General features: G+C 42.6%; 1 protein-coding gene and 1 long non-coding RNA gene across 5 annotated transcripts; both read right to left on the reverse strand.

Annotated features, from left to right (window-relative positions):
- Nucleotides 1–14,152: 14,152 nt before the first annotated feature.
- LOC118378160 (polyribonucleotide 5'-hydroxyl-kinase Clp1-like) lies at nt 14,153–19,854 on the reverse strand. Of its 2 annotated transcripts, none has more exons than XM_035765125.2 (6): nt 19,784–19,854; nt 17,748–18,019; nt 17,515–17,622; nt 17,250–17,369; nt 16,885–17,022; nt 14,153–15,270 (listed from the first exon to the last, which is right to left on the reverse strand). In XM_035765125.2, exons 2-6 carry the CDS (start codon nt 18,015–18,017, stop codon nt 14,575–14,577), a joined length of 1,332 nt encoding a protein of 443 aa, XP_035621018.1. In that variant the 5' UTR covers nt 18,018–18,019; nt 19,784–19,854; the 3' UTR covers nt 14,153–14,574. The 2 variants fall into 2 exon arrangements, with proteins under 2 accessions (XP_035621018.1, XP_035621008.1); XM_035765115.2 differs by lacking the exon at nt 19,784–19,854 and adding an exon at nt 19,489–19,775.
- A 96-nt stretch (nt 19,855–19,950) lies between these two features.
- On the reverse strand, nt 19,951–22,020 carry LOC118383901 (uncharacterized). 3 transcript variants are annotated; one of them, XR_004825756.2, is made up of 5 exons: nt 21,944–22,020; nt 21,376–21,514; nt 20,984–21,126; nt 20,675–20,794; nt 19,951–20,486 (listed from the first exon to the last, which is right to left on the reverse strand). It is a non-coding gene; the product is annotated as an uncharacterized LOC118383901 (long non-coding RNA). The 3 variants fall into 3 exon arrangements; XR_004825754.2 differs by lacking the exon at nt 21,944–22,020 and adding an exon at nt 21,636–21,882; XR_004825758.1 differs by lacking the exon at nt 21,944–22,020 and adding an exon at nt 21,590–21,608.
- Between the last annotated feature and the right edge of the window lie 8 nt (nt 22,021–22,028).

Here is a 22,028-nt window from a genome sequence, read left to right on the forward strand (position 1 = left end):
GGTATAATGATCAAACTCGGTAAACTAATACTATAGTAGATAGCTTAAGGAACATTGAAGATTGGAGGCAGTCTGGGGGGCTGGGGAGCCTGTCAGTCAACCAGGGTGGCCATTTAAAAAAAATGGCTGCCAGTCAGACCCCATTTAGTCAACTAGTTGATTGTTCGGTCGATAGGCTGTTGGTCAAGCAGTAGCAACAATTTATTTTTGAATTTCATGGTGTACAAGACACCAGTCTGATTGGCGCCTGTCCGAGTGGACTGATCCATTGTGGAGGCCGTGGGGATGGCACAGTCCATCACTAAGACATGTGCTACTGAAATTGTATATGGTTATATTACGTAAAAACAAGAAAAATTATATTTTATAACAAATGCACCTCCTCCCGCATTGGATAGCGGTCATTCTGAACGAATCAGTGCGCTGTTGAATTGGCACCTAGTCCATGTTGCTATGTGCATAATAGCAACGTTATCCAGCATATTGGTGTTGAGAACAATGCGGCGGAGGCAGCAGCTGAGTTAGGAGAAGAGAAAACAGCACTTAATTGTCTTAGCATAGTGAGGAGAGAGGAAACACCAACTTAATTAGGTCTATAATCAATAGCCTAACTGTTTATATATCCTGGCTTTATAAAACTTTAAGCATCAGCAACCACATGTCGGACAAACAATTATACAAATGTGGTTGTTTTTCCATCTTTTCTATGCTGTAAAGGCTTTACACTTTTGTTGTTGTTTGTGAGAGCAAAATTGAAAGATTGTTTTAATACTTTTATTGCATCAAATGGTTGTTTTATGCAACAGAAGAGAGTATTTTGTTAACTATTGTGTGTGTCTGTTCCACTGAGGATGGGCCTCTGGGAGATAAATATCCTCCGTCAGTATTACGATGTCTTTTAGGTGATACAAACTAAAGAGCATTCCAGAGTATGAGTTAATGTTTCTGTTCTATACTGTACCAGGGAGAGATGGATCCAGTTTGGAGTCGGAGGGACAGACACTGGTCTCTCTATACAATCAAAACTGTTGACACAGCAGATACTGTCTGCTATGTATTAGTGCGCGATGAGACAAGGATATCCCTGCCGGCCAAACCCTCCATAACCCGGATAACGCCGGGCCAATTTTGCGCCGCCCCGGTCGCGGCCGGCTGCGACAGAGCCTGGGCTCGAACCCAGAACCTCTTTGTGGCACCTGGGAGGGCCCTACATACGTAAATTGAGTTGGTATCTTTAATGGATAATTTGATAAAGATTAGATTTAAGCATTATTAAACTGTCTACAAAGTCTGGGCAATTGTGCTCTAGAAACTGATTGGAGTGTGTCCACTTTTGGTTAACTTACCCTGACGAGGTTACTATAAAAAGCTTTTTGGATTCTCTCTGTCTGGGTACGACATGTGAAATAAAACTGCCCTAAAGGCCTGAAAATGTGTTTTCTTTTTTTCATCCCAGTATGAGAGGAGTTGCTGGATTTATTGAATACACATTTTTCCATAAAGTTAGAGTGAATTAAGATGGAATCTCGTCCAAAGCTTATGGTATCCATCAAACTAATTATCATTGCGTGATTAATGTGATGTAAAGTAATTGAAATACTTGGCACGAGAAAACAATCTAGTTTTATTAAAAAGCGCAAGATGTGTTTAGTAGTCAATGAATGTCGATTTAACTCTGACTGCTAAACTATTCCTTTGGCATGTGAGAATCTTTCCAGAGAAACGCTTGGACCTTTAATTAAGGCTATTTTCTGGGAATTGTGTCGTTAGTATGTGTCGGATTTTACGACTACAGACAATTGTAAATTGGGTTATTTGCAGGGTTTCTTCATCATTTCAATAGCATTGGGTCTATGGTATTGACTAAAATCTGGGTTTCTGATTGGAATTTTGCCTGGAAAGATACGGCCGCTAGTGTTTGTTTGAGATATAAACTGAACGTTTTAACAGCTTGCTTAGTTCAAATTGAAAGACTAATTTATTCAACATAAATAGCGAGGCAATTTCGATGTAACACATTGTCTGTTGTCTAAATGGTCTGCTGGAATAACATATTGAGAATGGAGTCGTATTTAAATAACTGAATCAAAGAAGAGACAGTTAACTAAATCTAATGAATTCTAATAATAGCAGATAGGTAATTGCAATAGAGTTGTGCCCACCGACATGTGTTTTTTTATTCTTTTGGATTGACTGATGTATTTTATACATTTGCCGCATTACATGTTATTTTTAAGCCGAAAGAGAAGTTGTAAAGGCTGTTTTTAATCTTACGATAGAGGTAAGCCCCGAACGTTATGGATTCTATTTTTTTCCCTACTGGTAAGAATTGGTGTGTTAGTTATAGCGGCTATATCGGGCTGTAAGGGATTCAGGTCTGAATAGTTGAATCGTTAACATTTTGTGATAGTTTCTGAATATTGTTGCTTGGTTTTATTGTTTAGGGAACACCAGTGAATTTGAGCAGGAAGTTAATGTATTCTAAAATTATAATCTGTTTCTATTACGTGGTACAATGTCCGGTCATTAAAGTGGATTGCAGTTTGAGTTTGATTTGATGTTTACATGGACAGTGCACATTTATCACAGTTGTGTGTGTCTAATGGCAGGGTATTCCAGACATGGGAAGCTCTCACAGAGAAAACAGATTGACTAAAGGCGATTTTCCTTATGGGAACTATACAGTCACCTCTCATGGTAGACCTTGTGGTTTGGGTTTTCTGTTTAACAAAAGTACTGAGTGGAGGGGGGGCCAGGCCATTTAGAATCTTGAATACAAGACATGCGTCAGTGTATTGCAAAATATTTTTCCAATTTAGGAGCTCATGCTTTCTGAGGATGTAACAGTGATGATGGCTATTGGGTTTCCTATCAAGCACTTTGAGAGCCTGTTTTCAGACAGACTGAATGGGTTTTAATGTTGCAAAGCAAACTTGGGCCCAACTAGTCAAGTAGTATAATAAGTGGGGGAGTATCAGATTTGAAGTACAGTTTTACTACCTCTGTCTTCAAACAATTTCATATGTATTGGAAATTAACTAGGTTGAATTTGGTTATTTGAGTTACCTTTTTCATTTGCTTTTTTAAAATGGAGATTGGAATCAAGTATGATAACGTGGTACTTAAAATTGGCTACCACCTGGAGCTTTTCCCCTGACACAGACATCTGGCTCAGTGGCATCAGTTGTCCTCTTTGTGAGGAACATGCAGACAGGTTTTTTTTTTTTTTTTTACATCGAGATGCACACATGAGTCCCTGAGCCACTTTGTCACCTGGACCATTACAGTAGTGAGTTCTTGTGTTGGTCTAGTAACGATACCAGGATAATTATGTCTAAGGGTAGCGCATGTTAGATTAAGAACATAAACATTGAGGAAGTTTAAAACTAATGATTAGTGATTTGAGGGAGTACAGTGGACTTATTATTATCAGGTTTTGTTTGTAGTTAAAACTTTTGGTTTGCTGAATCGGTGTAGAGTGAATGCTGACAAAATGTTTTGTGTTTTTTTCTGGGAAAATGTGGGTTTTATTGTCTCTCTTTGAAATGTTTCCTGGGGCTATAATCTTGGGAAGAGTGAGTGAGATCAAGGCTGTAAAATACCAAATGATGTAAGGCCTGGCCATTTTTGTTTGTTTTTACCTTAAAGTTTGCAAATACCCACACACAAAACACTTGACTATTTGTTGGTGTTTTTAAAATACTATGTTTGATGTGTGTTCTATTTCCTTCGGTTTTCGTGAGTTTTCCATTTGTTTTAGTACCAAGGTATCTTAAAGGCGCTCACACATGGAATTTTCAGAAGTTTTTCATTTTCTGAGTTTGAATTTAACACGTGAATTATTTTGATAAAAAATAATGTACTGGAAACCTGCGAAACAACATGTATTAAATGTTTGGCTGTTTTTCATTCATTTGTGTAATATAGTAAGAAACACTTCTTTGAAGGGTTTGTATGGTCATGGTCATGACTGTCCATTGTGGTTTGATCACCCTCATTGGAAATCCATTTGGACAATGAATTTAAGGTCATTTGTAACACTGATTTAAAGGTATTTTGTAATATTGATAATTATCATGAAGTTTATAGTTCTTAGCCATATTTGTAATTTGGACCAATGTGAAGAAGGAGAGGGCGTTGCCTTTGACTAAGGGTAGGCTGCCTTAAGTTTATTTTCCTATGACCATATGGGCACAATTACTTTTTCTTTATGGAGTTCTTAAGAGTCGTGATTTTAATTTGATTTGTTTTTTGTAAAAAAAAATACAAAATTTAATTGACCAGTAGTGTTTATTTACACATTACTCATATGGGGAGTTGTGTCACAAATGGGGGAGGGAACAGTCCTCTGAGGTTTTGGATTGAAGTTTACACACCTTGACAGATGTGTAGGAGTGTATGAAGTGATGTGTGAAGGAGTGTATTGTTGCGTTGTTTGTTCTGTTCTATTCCCGATGGGTTCGAGGTCTAACTTCCTGATCCCGTGGCTCTGCGATAAGAGTTGACAGTGTGATGGGGAGTATAAGCCAAATTGAAAGAATAATGTGTTGTTATTCTCCTTGGCATATGTTTAGAAATTTGTATTAAGAATAATTGGTAAAATCAATAATTTATCATATAGATTAATGAACTGAACTAAACTGTTGTTCTGATCTGTCCTCTCGAGGTTATCATGAAAAGTGACATCAGACGGTATCTTAATGCATGGAAGAGATAATTGGACCGAACAGTGTGTATACCTCAAACCCCCCCTCTAACTGGCTGAAGAAGAGCGACAAAGGCGTTCAATACGGCCCTGTCCGCGCCACTTCTACCGAGAGAAATGAGTCCAAGACAGAAACCGGTGTACAGCATCCCATCTAAGCTATCAACTGCTTTTCTCTCATGACTTTTCCTCAGGAGTGTGAGAGGAGTCCACGCAGAGTGGGCATGGGGAGAAATCTGTTCTAAACTTCTCTTATGTTTCTGGTAGACGAAAGGACAAGACATAAATGGGTGGTAAAGGTGATGGCGGCTCAGGTGAGACATTGAAATTGGGACATTATCATGGCCATCCACTGTAAAGCTATCTGAAGTCAACGAAATGGACGCCAGAACAATACATTTCACTTTAACCAGGAGTCACACTACCTGGATTTGTCTAACAAGCTATGCTAATTTTAGTTTCTGGGATGGAAAGTCATTTCCACCATACCATGCTGATCCATTGGAGTGTGATGGATAACTAAAGCTTATTTTATTAAACTCCATTGTTGCATGCACTGCACTATGCATTAAATATGTGCTTTACAATGTCTTTGAAGATATAGCTTTGAATCTCAAACTGTATGCATTTTTTGTTTTTCTTCATGGGTTCGTGCAGGTGACTGTGTATCATAACCTATGCAGACAAATTGCGAGTGTGCTTAGAAAATATGTTGGAGGTTGAAATGGGAGACAGTGCTATGTTTCTTGGAAGGAGGCTGAGGCAGTGCTATAGCAGCTGGTCACATGCAGGAACCCATACAATATTACCGGTATCTTTCATACAAATCTTAACCTTGTGACCCATTCTATATATCTGTTGTTCATCATGTAGGTTGAAAGGGGTGTATCTTGGCTATAAAATACCTTTGTACTTTTGTCTCGGGGCTCTCAACAAATCATCTAAGTGTGCTTCGTCGACCAGCCATTGCAAAGCTCTCACTAATAAAGATTCAGTTTAAGTATAACTCTGACCTGTGTGATATGGTGGTTAATTTCTGTATTATCAAATGAGGAGAGACAAACCTGTGTTATTATTACTTAAAATGTATTTAGTGTTGTTTACACTCTTTACTTCAATACTTGTATAGGCTACTGTATCAATCAATCATCCGTACATGTAATCACACAGCATATGAGTCATTCATGTTTTGAAATGCAATCAAGCATGTTATAAAATAATGTGACCCTTGAATAATTAGTGTAAACAATAAGTAAACTGTTCCATTTCAGAAATTGCATTCAGAAATAAATGTGACTATTACAGCAAAGACTAAACAAAGGCTTTACAAGACTCTCTGGTAGGCTCATAATCAAACCAGTTGCCGTGATAAGTTTAGACTTTTACTTTGTGTGAAAGCTGAAAGGTCTAAAAAGTATTTTGTTAAAATAGGTTAAACTTCTCTCTGCTGAACACACACATGCATACTGATGCCACACTAACTCACTGACCACATTACACTGCTGTTACTGTCCATCTATCATGTTGCCTAGTGAGTTCACCCCTACCCTACCTATAAGTACATACAGTGCACCTTCACTTTGCTACATTACAGCCTCATTCTAAAATGGATCAAATAAAATAAATCCTTAATCTACACACACACACCACACAATACCCCATAATAACGAAACAAAAACAGGTTTAGATGATTTCTTTTGCAAATGTATTAAAAGTACAAAACAGAAATAAGTATTCAGACCCTTTGCTAGGAGACTCGAAATTGAGCTCATGTGCATCCCGTTTCCATTGATCATCCTTGAGCTATGAGCTTTGAGCTTTCTATGACTTGACTGGAGTACACCTGTGGTAAATTCAATTGATTGGACCTGATTTGGAAAGGCACACACCTGTCTATGTAAGGTCCCACAGTTGACAGTGCATGTCAGAACAAAAACCAAGCCATGAGGTGGAAGGAATTGTCCATAGAGCTCTGAGACAAGATTGTGAAGCTGCACAGATCTGGGGAAGGGTGCAAAAAAATGTCTGCAGCATTAAAGGTCCCCAAGAACAAAGAGGCCGCCGTCATTCTTAAATGGAAGAAGTTTGGAACCACCAAGACTCTTCCTAGACCTGGCAGCCTGGACAAACTGAGCAATCGGGTGAGAAGGGCCTTCGTCAGAGAGGTGACCAAGAACCCGATGGTCACTCTGACAGAGCTCCAGAGTTCCTCTGTGGAGATGTGAGAACCTTCCAGAAGGACAACCATCTCTGCAGCACTCCACTAGTCAGGTCTTTATGGTAGTGGCCAGACGGAAGCCACTCCTCAGTAAAAGACACTAAAGCCTGCTTGGAGTTCGCCAAGAATGTCAAGTGTCACATCTGGAGGAAGCCTGGCACCATCCCTACGGTGAAGCATGGTGGTGGCAGCATCATGCTGTGTGAATGTTTTTCAGTGGCAGGGACTGGGAGATTAGTCAGGATCGAGGAAAAGATGAAAGGAGCAAAGTACAGAGATCCTTGATGAAAACCTGCTCCAGAGTGCTCAGGACCTCAGACTGGAGGCAAATGTTCACCTTCCAACAGGACTACGACCCTAAGCACACAGCCAAGATGGTGCAGGAGTGGCTTCAGGACAAGTCTCCATGTCCTTGACTGGCCCAGCCCGAGTTCAGACTCGAACCCAATCGAACATCTCTGGAGAGACCTGAAAATAGCTGTGCAGCAACGCTCCCCATCCAACCTGAGAGCTTGAGGGCCTGCAGAGAAGAATGGGAGAAACTCCACAAATACAGGTGTGCCAAGCTTGTAGCATCATACCCTCAAGGCTGTAATTGCTGCCAAAGGTGATTTATTCCTCGAGTCACTATTTCTATTATCTTTAACTCTGCATTGTTGGAAAAGGACCCGTAAGTAAGCATTTCACTGTTCGTAAACAAAATGTGTAGACTAAGCATGTGACAAATAAAACGCATTTGATTGGCTTGACGTGTTGCGAGGCATCACTGATTTACAGGGTTCCGACCCCTCTAGCTCAATTCTGCCATGAAAGCTGGTTTGCAACAAGGCTAGGCTGTATGCACCAATTAATTATGGAGATATGGCCAAGTGAATCTAGTCCAATATGGCCACATGCAGCTGGTTGGCAGCCATAATATAAATGGCAGTCAGGGAGGTAATGGACAAAATCAGTGATGCACTATAGCCAAAAGTACTTCTTTTGACATGCCCTAGCAGTGTGTGAAATCAAAGTCAACCATTTCTTCCCCCACGTAGTCGCTGTCCGTGATTCAACCCCCAATCACGGCCGGATGTGATGCAGCCTAGATTCGAACCAGGTACTGCAGTGACCCCTCTTGCACACTCGGGAGCACTTATGGTCAGAAATATTGTCTATATGATTTGTGGTTTATTTAGTAGGTAGATAACATTAGTCATTTTGATATTGTTTGTAATGATAACACCCTTTTCTTCTAACAGAAAATCGAAATGACAGCAGCCATTTTATTAAAATGGCCACCCTGATTGAATGATAGGCTTCGCAGACTGCCTCCAACCTTTAAAAGGTTCCTTAAGGTATTTAGTATTTGTGTACCAAGTTCACTAATTGTATCAAATGCACGATTGAGTATATTTTGTTCTTATGCGCTGGACTATATAATGGAACCTGAGCACCACAATCTTCAACAACCCAGCTAGTTGGCGTTAAACTCTACACCCCCTATGACAGAGGTGCAAAGTTACATACCGATACAATCAACACCTGACATACAAATACAAAATATGTATATAATCTATTCAAAGTGAACACCGCCCATATTAGCACCAGAACAGCCCTCCCTACCTTCTCTACACACTGTATCTGTGGAAGAAAGGCTGCTGGAGGTTGATGAACGAGGGTATGTGCCCCACTCAATTAGCAGACGACTAATAATCTTTGTAACACAGTAAATCTCCCCTTCTTCAATGGCTGTGAATCCTGAAATCTCCCCGTTCAGAGTACCCTGACTCTACTCCAGTCAGTGTCAGGCCATTGTCACGTTAGCTAGCAAGCCATCTTCTTCAGCATTGCCGTACACCTGACCATAATCACATTTCCAAACATACTGACTGTGAGTGACGTCGAGTCTGACAGACAGCACCTCTCTTCTATCAAATCTGTTCGATTACATGTTCCATCAATGTTAAACACAGATAACGTTGGACTCAGCCGTGTATGCTAGGTAACTAGCTATCAAGATATTGTACTTGTCCAAACCTGCAAATGTAACAAAATGACAAGAGGCTAATATAACGTATTGAGCGCCGTTGTGAAACTGCAAGAAATCCAATGCATTAACGTTAGCTAGCTAACTTAAACCAAGGCAGGGTAAGTTTGTTTGATCACCGCTTGAGACAGTACTACTATAAACTGTCAGTTAAATTAGCTACTTAGATATTATTGGAAGAAGCAATTCACCAAACAAGCCATACCTGACGTCCAGGGCTGATGTTTTCAAGTACTTAAGAGTGCGTTTCGGTCCCGCGGCTAGTTGGCTAATTGCTAGGCCAATGTTGGAATCCCGGAACTGCCCTCGCTCCATTAATTTGGGACATTTGTCCAATCAGTGATTGAGATTAGCGTCATTCCCTGTGAGTCTGCGCTCCTTGTTCTATCTGTGGAGTCGGTGTGGCCTTGGGCGGGGATTACAGACATATTTTGAAAGCTTTCAACATGCCAGAGGTCGCTCGGGACAGTGGTCCCGTTATCTAAAGCAGGTTACAGCTTTGCAACAGAGGCACATCTACAATAGTCTGTCTGAGTACCAGGCTGTATAGCTATTATTCCACTCATGTCATTTGCGAGAGACTGGCCTTTCAACGTTTAATATCTAGCTATGCATCCTGATTTCCAACGGATTTGCTCATTGGTTGTTGGAAATAACATCAATAGTTTACATGGCAACATGTGGAGCCTAGAAAATAGAATTAGCATTATAAAGCCCCCCCCACACAAAAAAAAATGTAGCTGTTAACCACGCAAGTTGTTGTATTTTGAGGCTTAAAATCAACGTGAATACGTTTTGTGATTGGAATTGTAGTATGTCCTATAGGGCGGCGCACAATTGTCCCAGCGTCGTCCGGTTTAGGGGAGGGGAGGGCCGGGGTAGGCCGTCATTGTAAATAAGAATTTGACTTGCCTATTTAAATAAGTCGAAATAAATACAAATGCACAGTGCCTTCAGAAAGTATTCAGACCCCATGAATTATTCCACATTTTATTGTGTTACAGCCTGAATTCAAAATGAATCAAATATTTTTTTCCCTCGCCTATCTACACACACTACCCCATAATGACAAAGTGAAAACATGTTTTTAGACTTATTTGCAAATGTATTGAAAATGAAATGCATAAATATCTTATTTACATAAGTATTCACACCCCTGAGTCAATACAGGTCATCTACAAGGTTGCTAGGTAAAGCCCCGCCTTATCTCAGCTCACTGGTCACCATAGCAGCACCCACCCGAAGCACATGCTCCAGCAGGTATATTTCACTGGTCACCCCCAAAGCCAATTCCTCCTTCAGCCGCCTTTCCTTCCAGTTCTCTGCTCCCAATTACTGGAATGAACTGCAAAAAAATCACTGAAGCTGGAGACTCATATCTCCCTCACAAGCTTTAAGCACCAGCTGTCAGAGCAGCTCACAGATCACTGCACCTGTACATAGCCAATCTCTAAATAGCCCATCCAACTACGTTATCACCATATTGTTATTTATTTTATTTTGCTACTTTGCACCCCAGTACTGCTACTTGCACACTCATCTTCTGCACATCTATCACACCAGTGTTTAATTTGCCATACTGTAATAATTTTGCCACAATGGCCTATTTATTGCCTCACCCCCCTTATCCTACCTCATTTGCACACACTGTATATAGACATTCTCTATTGTATTATTGACTGTATGTTTGTTTATTCCATGTTTAACTCTGTGTTGTTGGTTGTCTTGCACTGCTTTGCTTTATCTTGACCAGGTCGCAGTTGTAAATGAGAACTTGTTCTCAACTAGCATACCTGATTAAATAAATAAAAAAATACATGTTAGAATCACCTTTGACAACGATTACAGCTGTGAGTCTCGAAAAGCTTTGTACAATATTTGCACATTTATTATTTTTTTAATTCTTCAAGCTGTCAGGTTGGTTGTTGATCATTGCTAGACAGCCATTTTCAACTATTGCCATACTTTTCAAGCCAACTTAACTCATAAAGTGGGCAAAAAAGTAATTAGTCAGCCAACCATTTGTGCAAGTTCTCCCACTTAAAAAGATGAGAGGCCTGTAATTTTCATCATAGGTACACTTCAACTATGACAGACAAAATTAGAAAAAAATCCAGAAAATCACATTGTAGGATGTTTTTATGAATTTATTTGCAAATTATGGTGGAAAATAAGTATTTGGTCAATAACAAAAGTTTATCTCAATACATTGTTATATACCCTTTGTTGGCAATAACAAGAGGTCAAACGTTTCCTGTAAGTCTTCACAATGTTTTCACACACTGTTGCTGGTATTTTGGCCCATTCCTCCATGCAGATCTCCTCTTGAGCAGTGAAGTTTTGGGGCTGTTGCTGGGCAACACGGACTTTCAACTCCCTCCAAAGATTTTCTATGGGGTTGATATCTGGAGACTGGCATAGCAGTCTCTTTCTGCTGTAAAGCAGAGGCTTACTGAACAGGTGGTGCAGGTGATGGGGCATTTCCTGTGACAAAGGGCACAACTATGTCTCCCTACTGTGCCCTTTTTGCCCTGAGGCACATTTATGCCTGCAGAGATGAATCTGGGCAGGTGAACACCACTGGTTGGAGCAGAAGGGACAGAGGTAGAGGGGACAGAAGGTGCTACAGTGGACTTGCTGTAGCTAGCAAGCTCCTAGATGAGCAGCACCTTGAAGGCTAGCTGTGAGATGGGGGGCTGTCCACAGCTCTTGGCCATTTCCTTCTGGAGGATGAAGGCATTCGCCACAGCAAAGTCAATGAAATGATAGAAAAATGTCTTGTACCATTTCATGGTCTTGTGGAGAACATTGTAGTATACAGGTCCACACCTCCCATGCCCTTGTTGTAGTCCTTCACAGCAGCTGGAATGGGGACATTTTTTTGTGGTCCATGCCCCGCTACCGTCCTTCACACGCCTGACGACGTGATCGCCACTGAAGGACTTGTGGATAGTTGTGCACATGACCACCTCTCTGGTATCCATCCACCTTACAAAGAGCAGGCCATCTTCACGAATCCATCGCATGGTACCCCGCTCAGCCCACTTAGGCATGTCGTTCACCTTTGTTTTTGGAAAGCCCACTCTGTTGGTCCAAATGGTGCCACAAGCTCACACATCCCGCTTCCTCAGCTCTGTAAACAGGGTAGGACTTGTGTAGAAGTTGTCCACAAACAGTTTGTAGCCCTTCCCCAGCAGTTGAAAATCCAATAGCTCCATAACGGAATCATAACGCAGTCCATTAACAGTAGCAAAACTGTTTTCCCCTCATAAACAAAAACATTGCAAGTGTAGGCGCACACAGAATCAGCCAAAACAAACAGTTTGTAACCCCATTTGGTTGGTTTGTTACGCATGTATTGTTTGATGCTGATTCTGGCCTTTGAGGCTACCATCCTCTCATCGATGGACAGGTTCTGGGCAAGCTGAAAATAGGTATTGCAGGCCTCAACAATGCTGGGGTAGAGAGGTTTGATTTTGCAGAGCCTATCAAACCTTCCTGTGCCTCTCTTCTTGTTATTCTGCCCATCAACTTCTGGGTCACTGATGTGAAGCTCCCATGAGATAGAAGACATGACAGTGGTGGGGAATGGCAGTTGATAGAGAGCTGACGTTTACCAGTAGTCCCTCAGAGTTTTCAACTTCACCAGCCCCATGTAAATGACCAGTGAAAGAAAGCAGAAAAGGTCTGACATGGTAATGGTCTTCCATGCCTCTTTCTTTCTTTCCTGCCTGCTTCTTAGCCCCGTACTTATTGGTGTTCACCACCAGGGAATCAACAACTGACGAGGTGAAAAACAGATGAAAAAGTTGAAGGAGGCTGTACTTTGCAGTCACGGCTAGGTGAGGTCCTGGCTGCCTTTTTGGTCTAAAAACTGGTGGAATTGGTTCCACATCATCTTCCAACACAAAGTGCCAACGACCCTCTGGCCCTCTGTTTGCAGGTTTCTGTCTTCCCCACCTCCGCGTCTTTGTCACTGACTTCAAACCTCTAGATGGCAGGGTAGGTGTGGAGCCAGAGACAGCAGGGGTCCGGCTGGTTGAACAAGCTTCAGAGGGGGATGGACAACTAGACATTGGTGGCGCATAATCAGAATCACTGCCACTGTTGGGGAAAAAAATAGTTTCAGTAAGAATACTTTCACGTATAAGCGTATATTCAAGATGATCAGTGGTCATTGGGCCAAAATAGACAATCAACGATAGGCCGCTCCTTCCATTGGTGCGCAATGTCATTGATTGGTGTCTTCAAATCGGGTTTGTTTCAGTCAATACGTCCCGGGAAAAGAGCCATCAAGTGTGACTGTGTTACTAACAAAACAGGATTGCAATGAAACCAATCAGGACTGGATAAACGTGTTTAGTGTGTGTATTTACCGTGAATGCTTCGTCCAAATTTGAATGAGACAGAAATCCCAACGCAAGTTGTTTACAAATGTTTCGTGTTAGTTTTGTTTATAAAAATCAATTTTTATAGCCTAACATTCACTGTGGAGTTAGGACAATTAGCATTGCCACCAGAGGAATATTTTCAAAGGTAAGCAATTTTGTTTTTTCTGACTTTTGTGATGCTAATGCTTGGTTGGAAAATGCTAGTAATACTTTTGTAGTTGGGGGCTCTCCTCAGATAATTGCATGGTTTGCTTTCGCCTTTTTGAAATCTGACACAGCGGCTGGATTAATAAGATGTTAAGCTTTTAAATGATGCAAGACATGTATTTACAATAATATTTAATATTACAAATGGTGTATTTAGAATTTTGGAGAATCTCTCATAAAATGGGCAAAAGTCATGTACAACAATCCTTTATGTAAAACAATAAATAACGGTTACGTCGCTGAGAACTTTGAATTGTCAAGAGGCGTAAAACAAGGTTGCCCTCTGACACCATACCTATTTATTATGGTCATTGAATTGTTAGCTTCAAAATCTAATGATTAAGGGCCTACAAATGTAAAGGATTAGAGATAAAAGTATCAATGTACTCTGATGCTTTGTCAAACTTCATCCTTGAAGGGCCTCAATTGAGGACCTGGATAATTTAATTAATGATAGAAAATATTTGAGGATTGAAGAAAGACCAGTCTTTGGAATATGGCACAGAGTACAAGGAATGGAATGTTCGCTAAGACTGGTACCCAGGTTCAATCTAAAACAATGCTGGAGCGAATGTATGTAGATACACACCACAGAGGCAAAATAAGATGCAACAGAGGCACATTTTATTAAAATCACAATAAAAAAACATTTATAACCAAACAGTCTCATGTGGAAAACAACTCTTGATAGAACATGTAGAAAAACACTCACCAGTTTCTGTACATTGCAAATGATAAAGTTGAATTGAAAAACATATATTTACAGACATTTTCCTCCTCCCTCAGCGCCATTCAGCTCCACCGACTAACCCCCTCTCGCCTCCATTATCCTCACTCTCTGCCCAACACTTGTCATCTTCTCTCTCTCATCAGTTGAGCGTGAAACCAAATATTGTCAGAACATATACTGCTCTGCTGCCCCAAACTCAGTGCCAATGAAATTAAACTCCTCTTGACAAATCCATCAGGGATTTCAGCCATTTAGCATTTCTGTCTTCCCATTGCCTTTTCCCTCTCTCCTCCTCTATTTGAGGTCGATGAAGCGAATGTCCATGATGAGCAGTGTGTGTCTGGGGAGGGGTCTGGGGGCGGGCGAGAGCACGGTCATCACCTGTGCCTGTGTGTCCACGTTAGTCACCACAACGAAGCCACACACTGGGCTCTCCAGCACACCCCTGCGCACCCCTCCAGCCCCCTCCTCCCCCTCATCAGCACAGCTTACGCTCAGCACGTGGTGTGTGAGGTCACGACCGGGCGTCACAGGGACTAGCTTCAGCTGGGTGTCGTCCTGCGACATGCCAAGCGGCAGGCATGAGTCCGGGATGGAAGGCGCTCCGATCTTGTAGATGCGCACATCAGAAAAGCGCACGTCGAAAGCGTGAGGGAAGAACAAGGCACTGCGAAAACCATAGAAGTACTCCCGGATCTTCTCGTCCCGAGATTCACGCCGGCAGTCTTTAGAGCGCTCCACGACCCCTCCGGATTTGGGTAGCAGCACAACTCGGACGAAGTGCGGTAGGTCCCGCTTCAACTCGTTGTAAAGCCTCTCCTGGTCCAGCACCAGAACCACATCCACCTGGAAGGCTGAGGCACAGTGGACCAGGGCCTGGTAGCCAGAACCCTTCACCCAGCCACAGGTGTTGATGATGCAGCCGCCCACACTGGCCTTCCTGTTTTCCTCACAGCGCTGGGAGAACACTTCGGCCAGACACGACGTCAACTAGGAGGGACAGTGGGAAAGAAAGATGGAGAGAAATGGAGGGGGAGTGAGAGAAAGGTAGCAATGGGGAGGGGCGAGAGAGATTATACGCCAGGCAAAATGTCAACCACAAAGTTATGGTTTAATAAACTCAGCAAAAAAAAAAGAAACGTCCTCTCACTGTCAACTGTGTTTATTTTCAGCAAACTTAACGTGTAAATATTTGTATGAACATAACAAGATTCAACAACTGAGACAAGCTGAACAAGTTCCACAGACATGTGACTAGCAGAAACTGAATAATGTGTCCCTGAACAAAGAGGGGGGGTCAAAATCAAAAGTAACAGTCAGTATCTGGGGTGGCCACCAGCTGCATTAAGTACTGCAGTGCATCTCCTCATGTACTGCACAAGATTAGCCAGTTCTTGCTGTGAGCTGTTACCCCACTCTTCCACCAAGACACCTGCAAGTTCCATACATTTCTGGGAGGAATGGCCCTAGCCTTCACCCTCCAATCTAACAGGTCTCAGATGTGCTCAATGGGATTGAGATCCTGGCTCTTGGCTGGCCATGGCAGAACACTGACATTACTGTCTTGCAGGAAATCACGCACAGAACAAGCAGTATGGCTGGTGGCATTGTCATGTTGGAGGGTCATGTCAGGATGAGCCTTTTTTTAATGAAAAAAATAATTTCACCTTTCATTTACTCGGCAAGTCAGTTAAGAATAAATTCTTATTTTCAATGACGGCCAGTGGGTTAACTGCCTTGTTCAGGGGCAGAACGACAGATGTTTTACCTTGTCAGCTCAGGGATTCGATCCAGCAACCTTTCGGTTACAAGTCCAACACTCTAACCACTAGGCTACCTGCCGCCCCGAAGGGTACCACATGAGGGAGGATGTCTTCCCTGTAACGCACAGCGTTAAGATTACCTGCAATGACAAGAAGCTCAGTCCGATGATGCTGTGACACACCGCCCCAGACCATGACGGACCCTCCACCTCCAAATCGATCCCGCTCCAGATTACAGGCCTCGGTGTAACGCTCATTCCTCTGGCAGTTGTTGCCATCCTGAACCTGTCCCGCAGGTGTGATGTTCGGATTTACCGATCCTGTGCAGGTGTTAATACAACTGGTCTGCCACTGCGAGGGCGATCAGCTGGCCGTCCTGTCTCCCTGTAGCGCTGTCATAGGCATCTCACAGTACGGACATTGCAATTTATTGCCCTGGCCACATCTGCAGTCCTCATGCCTCCTTGCAGCATGCCTAAGGCACATTCATGCAGATGAGCAGGAACCCTGGGCATCTTTCTTTTGGTGTTTTTCAGAGTCAGTAGAAAGGTCTCTTTAGTGTCCTAAGTTTTCATAACTGTGACCTTAATTGCCTACCGTCTGTAAGCTGTTAGTGTCTTTACGACCATTCCACAGGTGCATGTTCATTAATTGTTTATGGTTTATTGAACAAGCATGGGGAACAGTGGTTAAACCCTTTACAATGAAGATCTGTGAAGTTATTTGGATTTTTACGAATTATCTTTGAAACACAGGGTCCTGAAAAAGGGCCGTTTCTTTTTTTTGCTGAGTTTATAACCTCTATGGTTAAAGGTATTAGGTTATCTGTCTCATCTTTCACCTTGTTGTAGAGTTTGATGTTGGTTCCTGGAGTGGTGGAACCAAAGTGGTAGACCAGCGGCGCCTGTACTGAGTACCCCTCCTCCACGTCAGCCGGACGCTCAATACACAGTGCTGACATTGTGCCCGGGACTGACACCTGAAGGGAATGTATCATGGTCATCAACATTACTAACCTTAGACACTGCCAGTCAATACAATCACTATATGTAATTGTCCTTATTAGCATAATGGCAGTGATAGTAGAGGCAACAGTAGCAATATTGTATCTACACCACCATCCACAAACACAAAAGATGAATCTGCCTATATACTATTCTCTGTGCATAGTCATTGGTGCTGATGTAGTTGCTTTGTTGATCTCACCCCACTCTGGCCCACATCCAGGTCCACCAGTGTGGGCCTCCTGCCCAGCCTGACAGCGTAGCTCAGCAACAGCCTGCACACCGTTGACTTCCCCACATCTGTAGGCCCCACCACCATTACCTGGGGCACAACGTTGAAGCAACTTTTACACAAGAGAGCGTACAGTGTGTCTCTGACCAAGGTCCACTTCTCACATACACAAACACTGACCTAAGTCCACTTCACTCAGACAAAAATACACACACACACACAGATGAACACTGACCCGTGGTCCCCTCTCATTGTCTCTCTCCGCCTGTCGTCTCATCTGTTCCAGTGCAGTGTGTGCGTTCAGGTAGAGCAGCATGGGTGTGTCCTTTGATATGTATGCCACCTGGGAGAGAAAGATTTACACATTTCTGCATATGTCACTCCTAGCAGTTACAGATAACAATAACAGATGCTTCAGCCAAACACATATTCCTCTCATCCATCTGTTACTCCTCTACAGCCTCTCACCTCTGTCTTCCCCGAGAGAGAAACACTACAGCCCTGCCAGGTGAACACAGCAATCTTGGAACCTGGTCCAAACGTGTACTTCTTGTTGCGGTTGAGCTCAGAGCCAAAGACCTCCGCCAATCCTGTGAGCAGCTCCAGATGCACCTTCTCCCCGGCCTCCACCTCGAACCGCAGCTCAGTCTCCTTCTCCAGGTCAAACCTTGTCCCCCCGCCACCAGCACCAGCCCCCACTCCCTCCTCACCAGTCTTCTCTGGGCCCTCAGTCACCATGGCTGTACAGAGACAAAGGTCAGATTTAGCCTGAACAACATTTAATACCTCACCGACATGTCCGTTTCATCTCTGCCATGTAATAAGCTCACTCTGGACAGGATTTATGTGACTGATTATTAGATGATGCAATGTCAGATTTCAGTGATGGTCTCTCATAAGTCACGACACAGGATATGAACATCCCTGGAATGACCTTTGATAGGACAAGCTTAGGGCAGAGTGCTTTATTTACAAAAACACTACATGACCAGTTGTATGTGGACACCTGCTTGTCAAACATCTCATTCCAAAATCATGGGCATTAATAAGGAGTTGGTCCCCCCTTTGTTGCTATAACAGCCTCCCCTCTTCTGAGAAGGCTCTCCACTAGATGTTGGAACATTGCTGTGGGGACTTGCTTCCATTCACCCACAAAAGCATTAGTGAGGTCAGGCACTGAGGTTGGGCGATTAGGTCTGGTTCGTAGTCGTCGTTCCAAAGGCACAAAGGCTTTGTGCAGGCCAGCCAAGTTCTTCCACAACAACCTCTACATTCCATTTCTGTATGGACCTCACTTTGTGCATGGGGACATTGTCATGCTGAAGAAAGGGCCTTGCCCAAACTGTTTCCACAAAGTTGGAAGCACAGAATCGTCTGGAATGTATGCTTTGTATAGCATTGTATGCTGTAGCGTTAACATTTATCTTCACTGGAACTAAGGGGCCCGAACCATGAAAAACAGCCCCAGATCATTATTCCTCCTCCACCTAAATGTACAGTTAGCATAAGCATTCGGGCAGGTAGCGTTCACCTGGCATCCACCAAACCCAGAATCGTCCGTTGACTGCCAGATGGTGAAGCGTGATTCATCCCTCCAGAGAACACGTTTCCATTGCTCCAGAGTCAAATGGCGGCGAGCTTTACACCACTCCACCCGAAGCTATGCATTGTTATGAGGCTTGGGTGCGGCTGCTCGGCCATGAAAAACCCATTTCATGATGCTCCCGATGAATAATTATTGTGCTGACGTTGCTTCCAAAGGCAGTTTGTTACTTGGTAGTGAGGGTTGCAACTGAGGATTTGTACGTGCTATACACGTTTTGTGAGCTTGTGTGGCCTACCACTTCGCGGCTGAGCCGTTATTGCTCTTAAACATTTCCACTTCAAATTAACAGCGCTTACAGTTGACCGGGGCAGCTCTCACAGGGCAGAAATTTGACTGACTTGTTGGAAAGTTGGCATCCTATGATGGTGCCATGTTGAAGGTCACAGAACTCTTCCTTAAGGACATTCTACTGCCTGTTTTCCCATGGAGATTGCATGGCTGTGTTCAAGATTTTATACACCCGTCAGCAAAGGGTGTGGCTGAAATAGCCGAATCCACTCATTTGAAGGGGTGTCCACATACTTGCATATATAATGTAGAAGGCTCTGGTATAGGCCACGGCTGGAGGGCACTGTGCCAATCCAATCATTATTCAGCACTTACCATACATGTTGAGAAGCTACAAATGTGTTGATCAAGAGGGGTGTTTCTTTCTACCTTTTTATAGTAACTTGAAAAGGCTAACGTTAGGTACAAACTCCAATATCATGCGAAAAGTAAACAATACTCGTGCTCAGAGCTAGATAGATGCAGATGCAGTTCAATTAGCTAGCTAATGTTAGCGTGTAGGCTAGCTATCTGACAATGCCTGGTTAGAATGGTACCGGCGATAACCTGCTGAATACTAATAGCTATTTAGATATTTGTTTGTGACCGCCTTACTACATTTGTTACTTACTTAAATGGGTACGTTTATAGTTCGTCCAAAGTGTTCAAACTTTCCGCGACAGACGAGTGACAGTCGCACAAATATGACGTCATGTTTTTAAAGAACCAGCGTTTGCAATTGCGTAGGTAAATCATAAAATGTATATTGGTTACATTTCAACAAAGTATGGAATCAGGTTGATTTAAAATGCAGAACATTTATTTTTGACAGGCACATATTCCATACTTTTCTAAACAAAGAATGAGACAGAAGAAGAGTATAGAAACATACGTGTTATTCTCCATAGAAAAAATATTAAAACACATGAGACTTAACATAGGAAATTGACCAGTGAATACTCAGCAACAAATATATTGTTATCCTGTGTTTCCCAAACGGTTAAAGAGTAAACCCCCAGTGTAAACAAGTCAACTCAATGCGTGTGTATCAAGCCACTTTGTCACAGTGTGGTCATTATTATGGACAGATATAATTTTTGAAGGTGATACTCAGGGAATACACTGATAGTATACTGAAAATATTTTGTGAACCACCACTGCACAGTAACCTAATAGAGGGAATGTGTTGCACTTCAGAGAGATACCACTAGATGTCCCCATGTATCCATGCCAGAGGAGCTTGACGCTTGGGTCATCAGAGGACAGACTGGGGAGCAACCCCGTTGGTCAGTCCCCATCATTCTGCGTCCAGTTTCCAAAACCAAGAGGAACAGCTGGAAAAAAACAAGAATAAATAAAGTAGAAACTAAGATTGTTTACAAAAAAAATATTTGGGAAAGGTGGTCATTATAATAGTTGAGTTATGTAAAGCCATCATTGTAAATAAGAATGTTCTTAACTGACTTGACGAGTTAAATAAAGGTTGAATAATATAAAAATCAGGGCAGTCCAAAATACAGACCTTCACTGGGTCTCTATTCATTTTTCAGTGCCTCCTCCAGGGCTGCAACCACAATGGCAGGCTCAGGGAACTTCAGCCTGGCAGGTGGGCCTAGCTTTATGCCTGTCCAGAGGCACACCTCTACAGGAAGGAAAGAATGCTTAGTACAAAATAAAGGACAGCTTCTGGTTGCCTCTGTGTCATGCCAATGCTAAACAATATGCTCTGTATTCCCAGACACCTAATCTGTACTTTAAATTACAATTCTGTGTCCAGGAAACAGGACAAATGAGAGTAGAATTGTTCATAACATGATCTGGAGGAACACACCTTTCCCTCCCTTCACAAGTGTGACCTCCAGGCTTTTCTTGCGGGGTTTCTGGGGGTTCAGAACCACGATGAGGTCTGGGCGGGCAGCCAGGAGGGCATCTCGCACCCCCTCAGCACACCGTCTGTACACGTATCAGCTCTTACTGCAGAATGAAAGTTTTTATTTTCAGAGGAAATTTGTCTAAGACTTCTAAGTGGTCTGTTCCTTTCCTGTATATTGAGATTATCCAGATTGTACCGATAGAAGATTGTTTGGTGATGGGAATAAGGTTATGTGAATATGGAACTCTGACTCAATGCATTTACCTAAATTTGTGTGTGTGTGTGTGTGTGTGTGTGTGTGTGTGACTGAATATTCTTTAGGGGGTGCCTGTGGATATTCCAGTACTCACCAGTGTTCAATGACCACCCTCTGGCCCTCTGTAGCAGTCTCAGCTTCCCGCTCCTCTCTTTTACCCCGCTTTCGCTCGATGACTAAAGTCTCCTCCTCAGTCTCTGCCTTGTTGTTTGCCTTGCGCTTCGATCCTCGACCTGTCCAGAACAAATAAATGGTTAGTACTTTCATAAAAGAATCACGGCACATCGATCATTAGGCTACTTCCTTACTACTGATTATGAGGGAAATACTCAAATGGAAAAGCTGTCGCCCGACCTGTTTTAAAACGAGCCGCCATTGTTGATATTGATTCAGCTTGTGTAACACCAAACTTCGGCGCGCATGTTGCGCTCTTTTGTAATGGACTATTCCAAAATTCAATCGAAGGGGTTCAACATTTTGGTCGACAAAAACCCATTCATTGAAAGGGGCGATCAACTTCAGATTTTCAGCCAATAAATAACTATTTACAGTGCATTGAGAAAGTATTCAAAATTGTGCTACGTTACAGCCTTATTCTAAAATTCCCCTCATCAATCTATACACAATAACCCATAACGACAAAGCAGAAATATCGTATTTACATGAGTATTCAGGCTCTTTGCTATGAGACTCGAAATTGAGCTCAGGTGCATCCTGTCCACCTGTGGTAAATTCAATTGATTGGAC

Source organism: Oncorhynchus keta, chromosome 4 (genome assembly GCF_023373465.1).
Source record: "Oncorhynchus keta strain PuntledgeMale-10-30-2019 chromosome 4, Oket_V2, whole genome shotgun sequence".
NCBI lineage: Eukaryota > Metazoa > Chordata > Actinopteri > Salmoniformes > Salmonidae > Oncorhynchus > Oncorhynchus keta.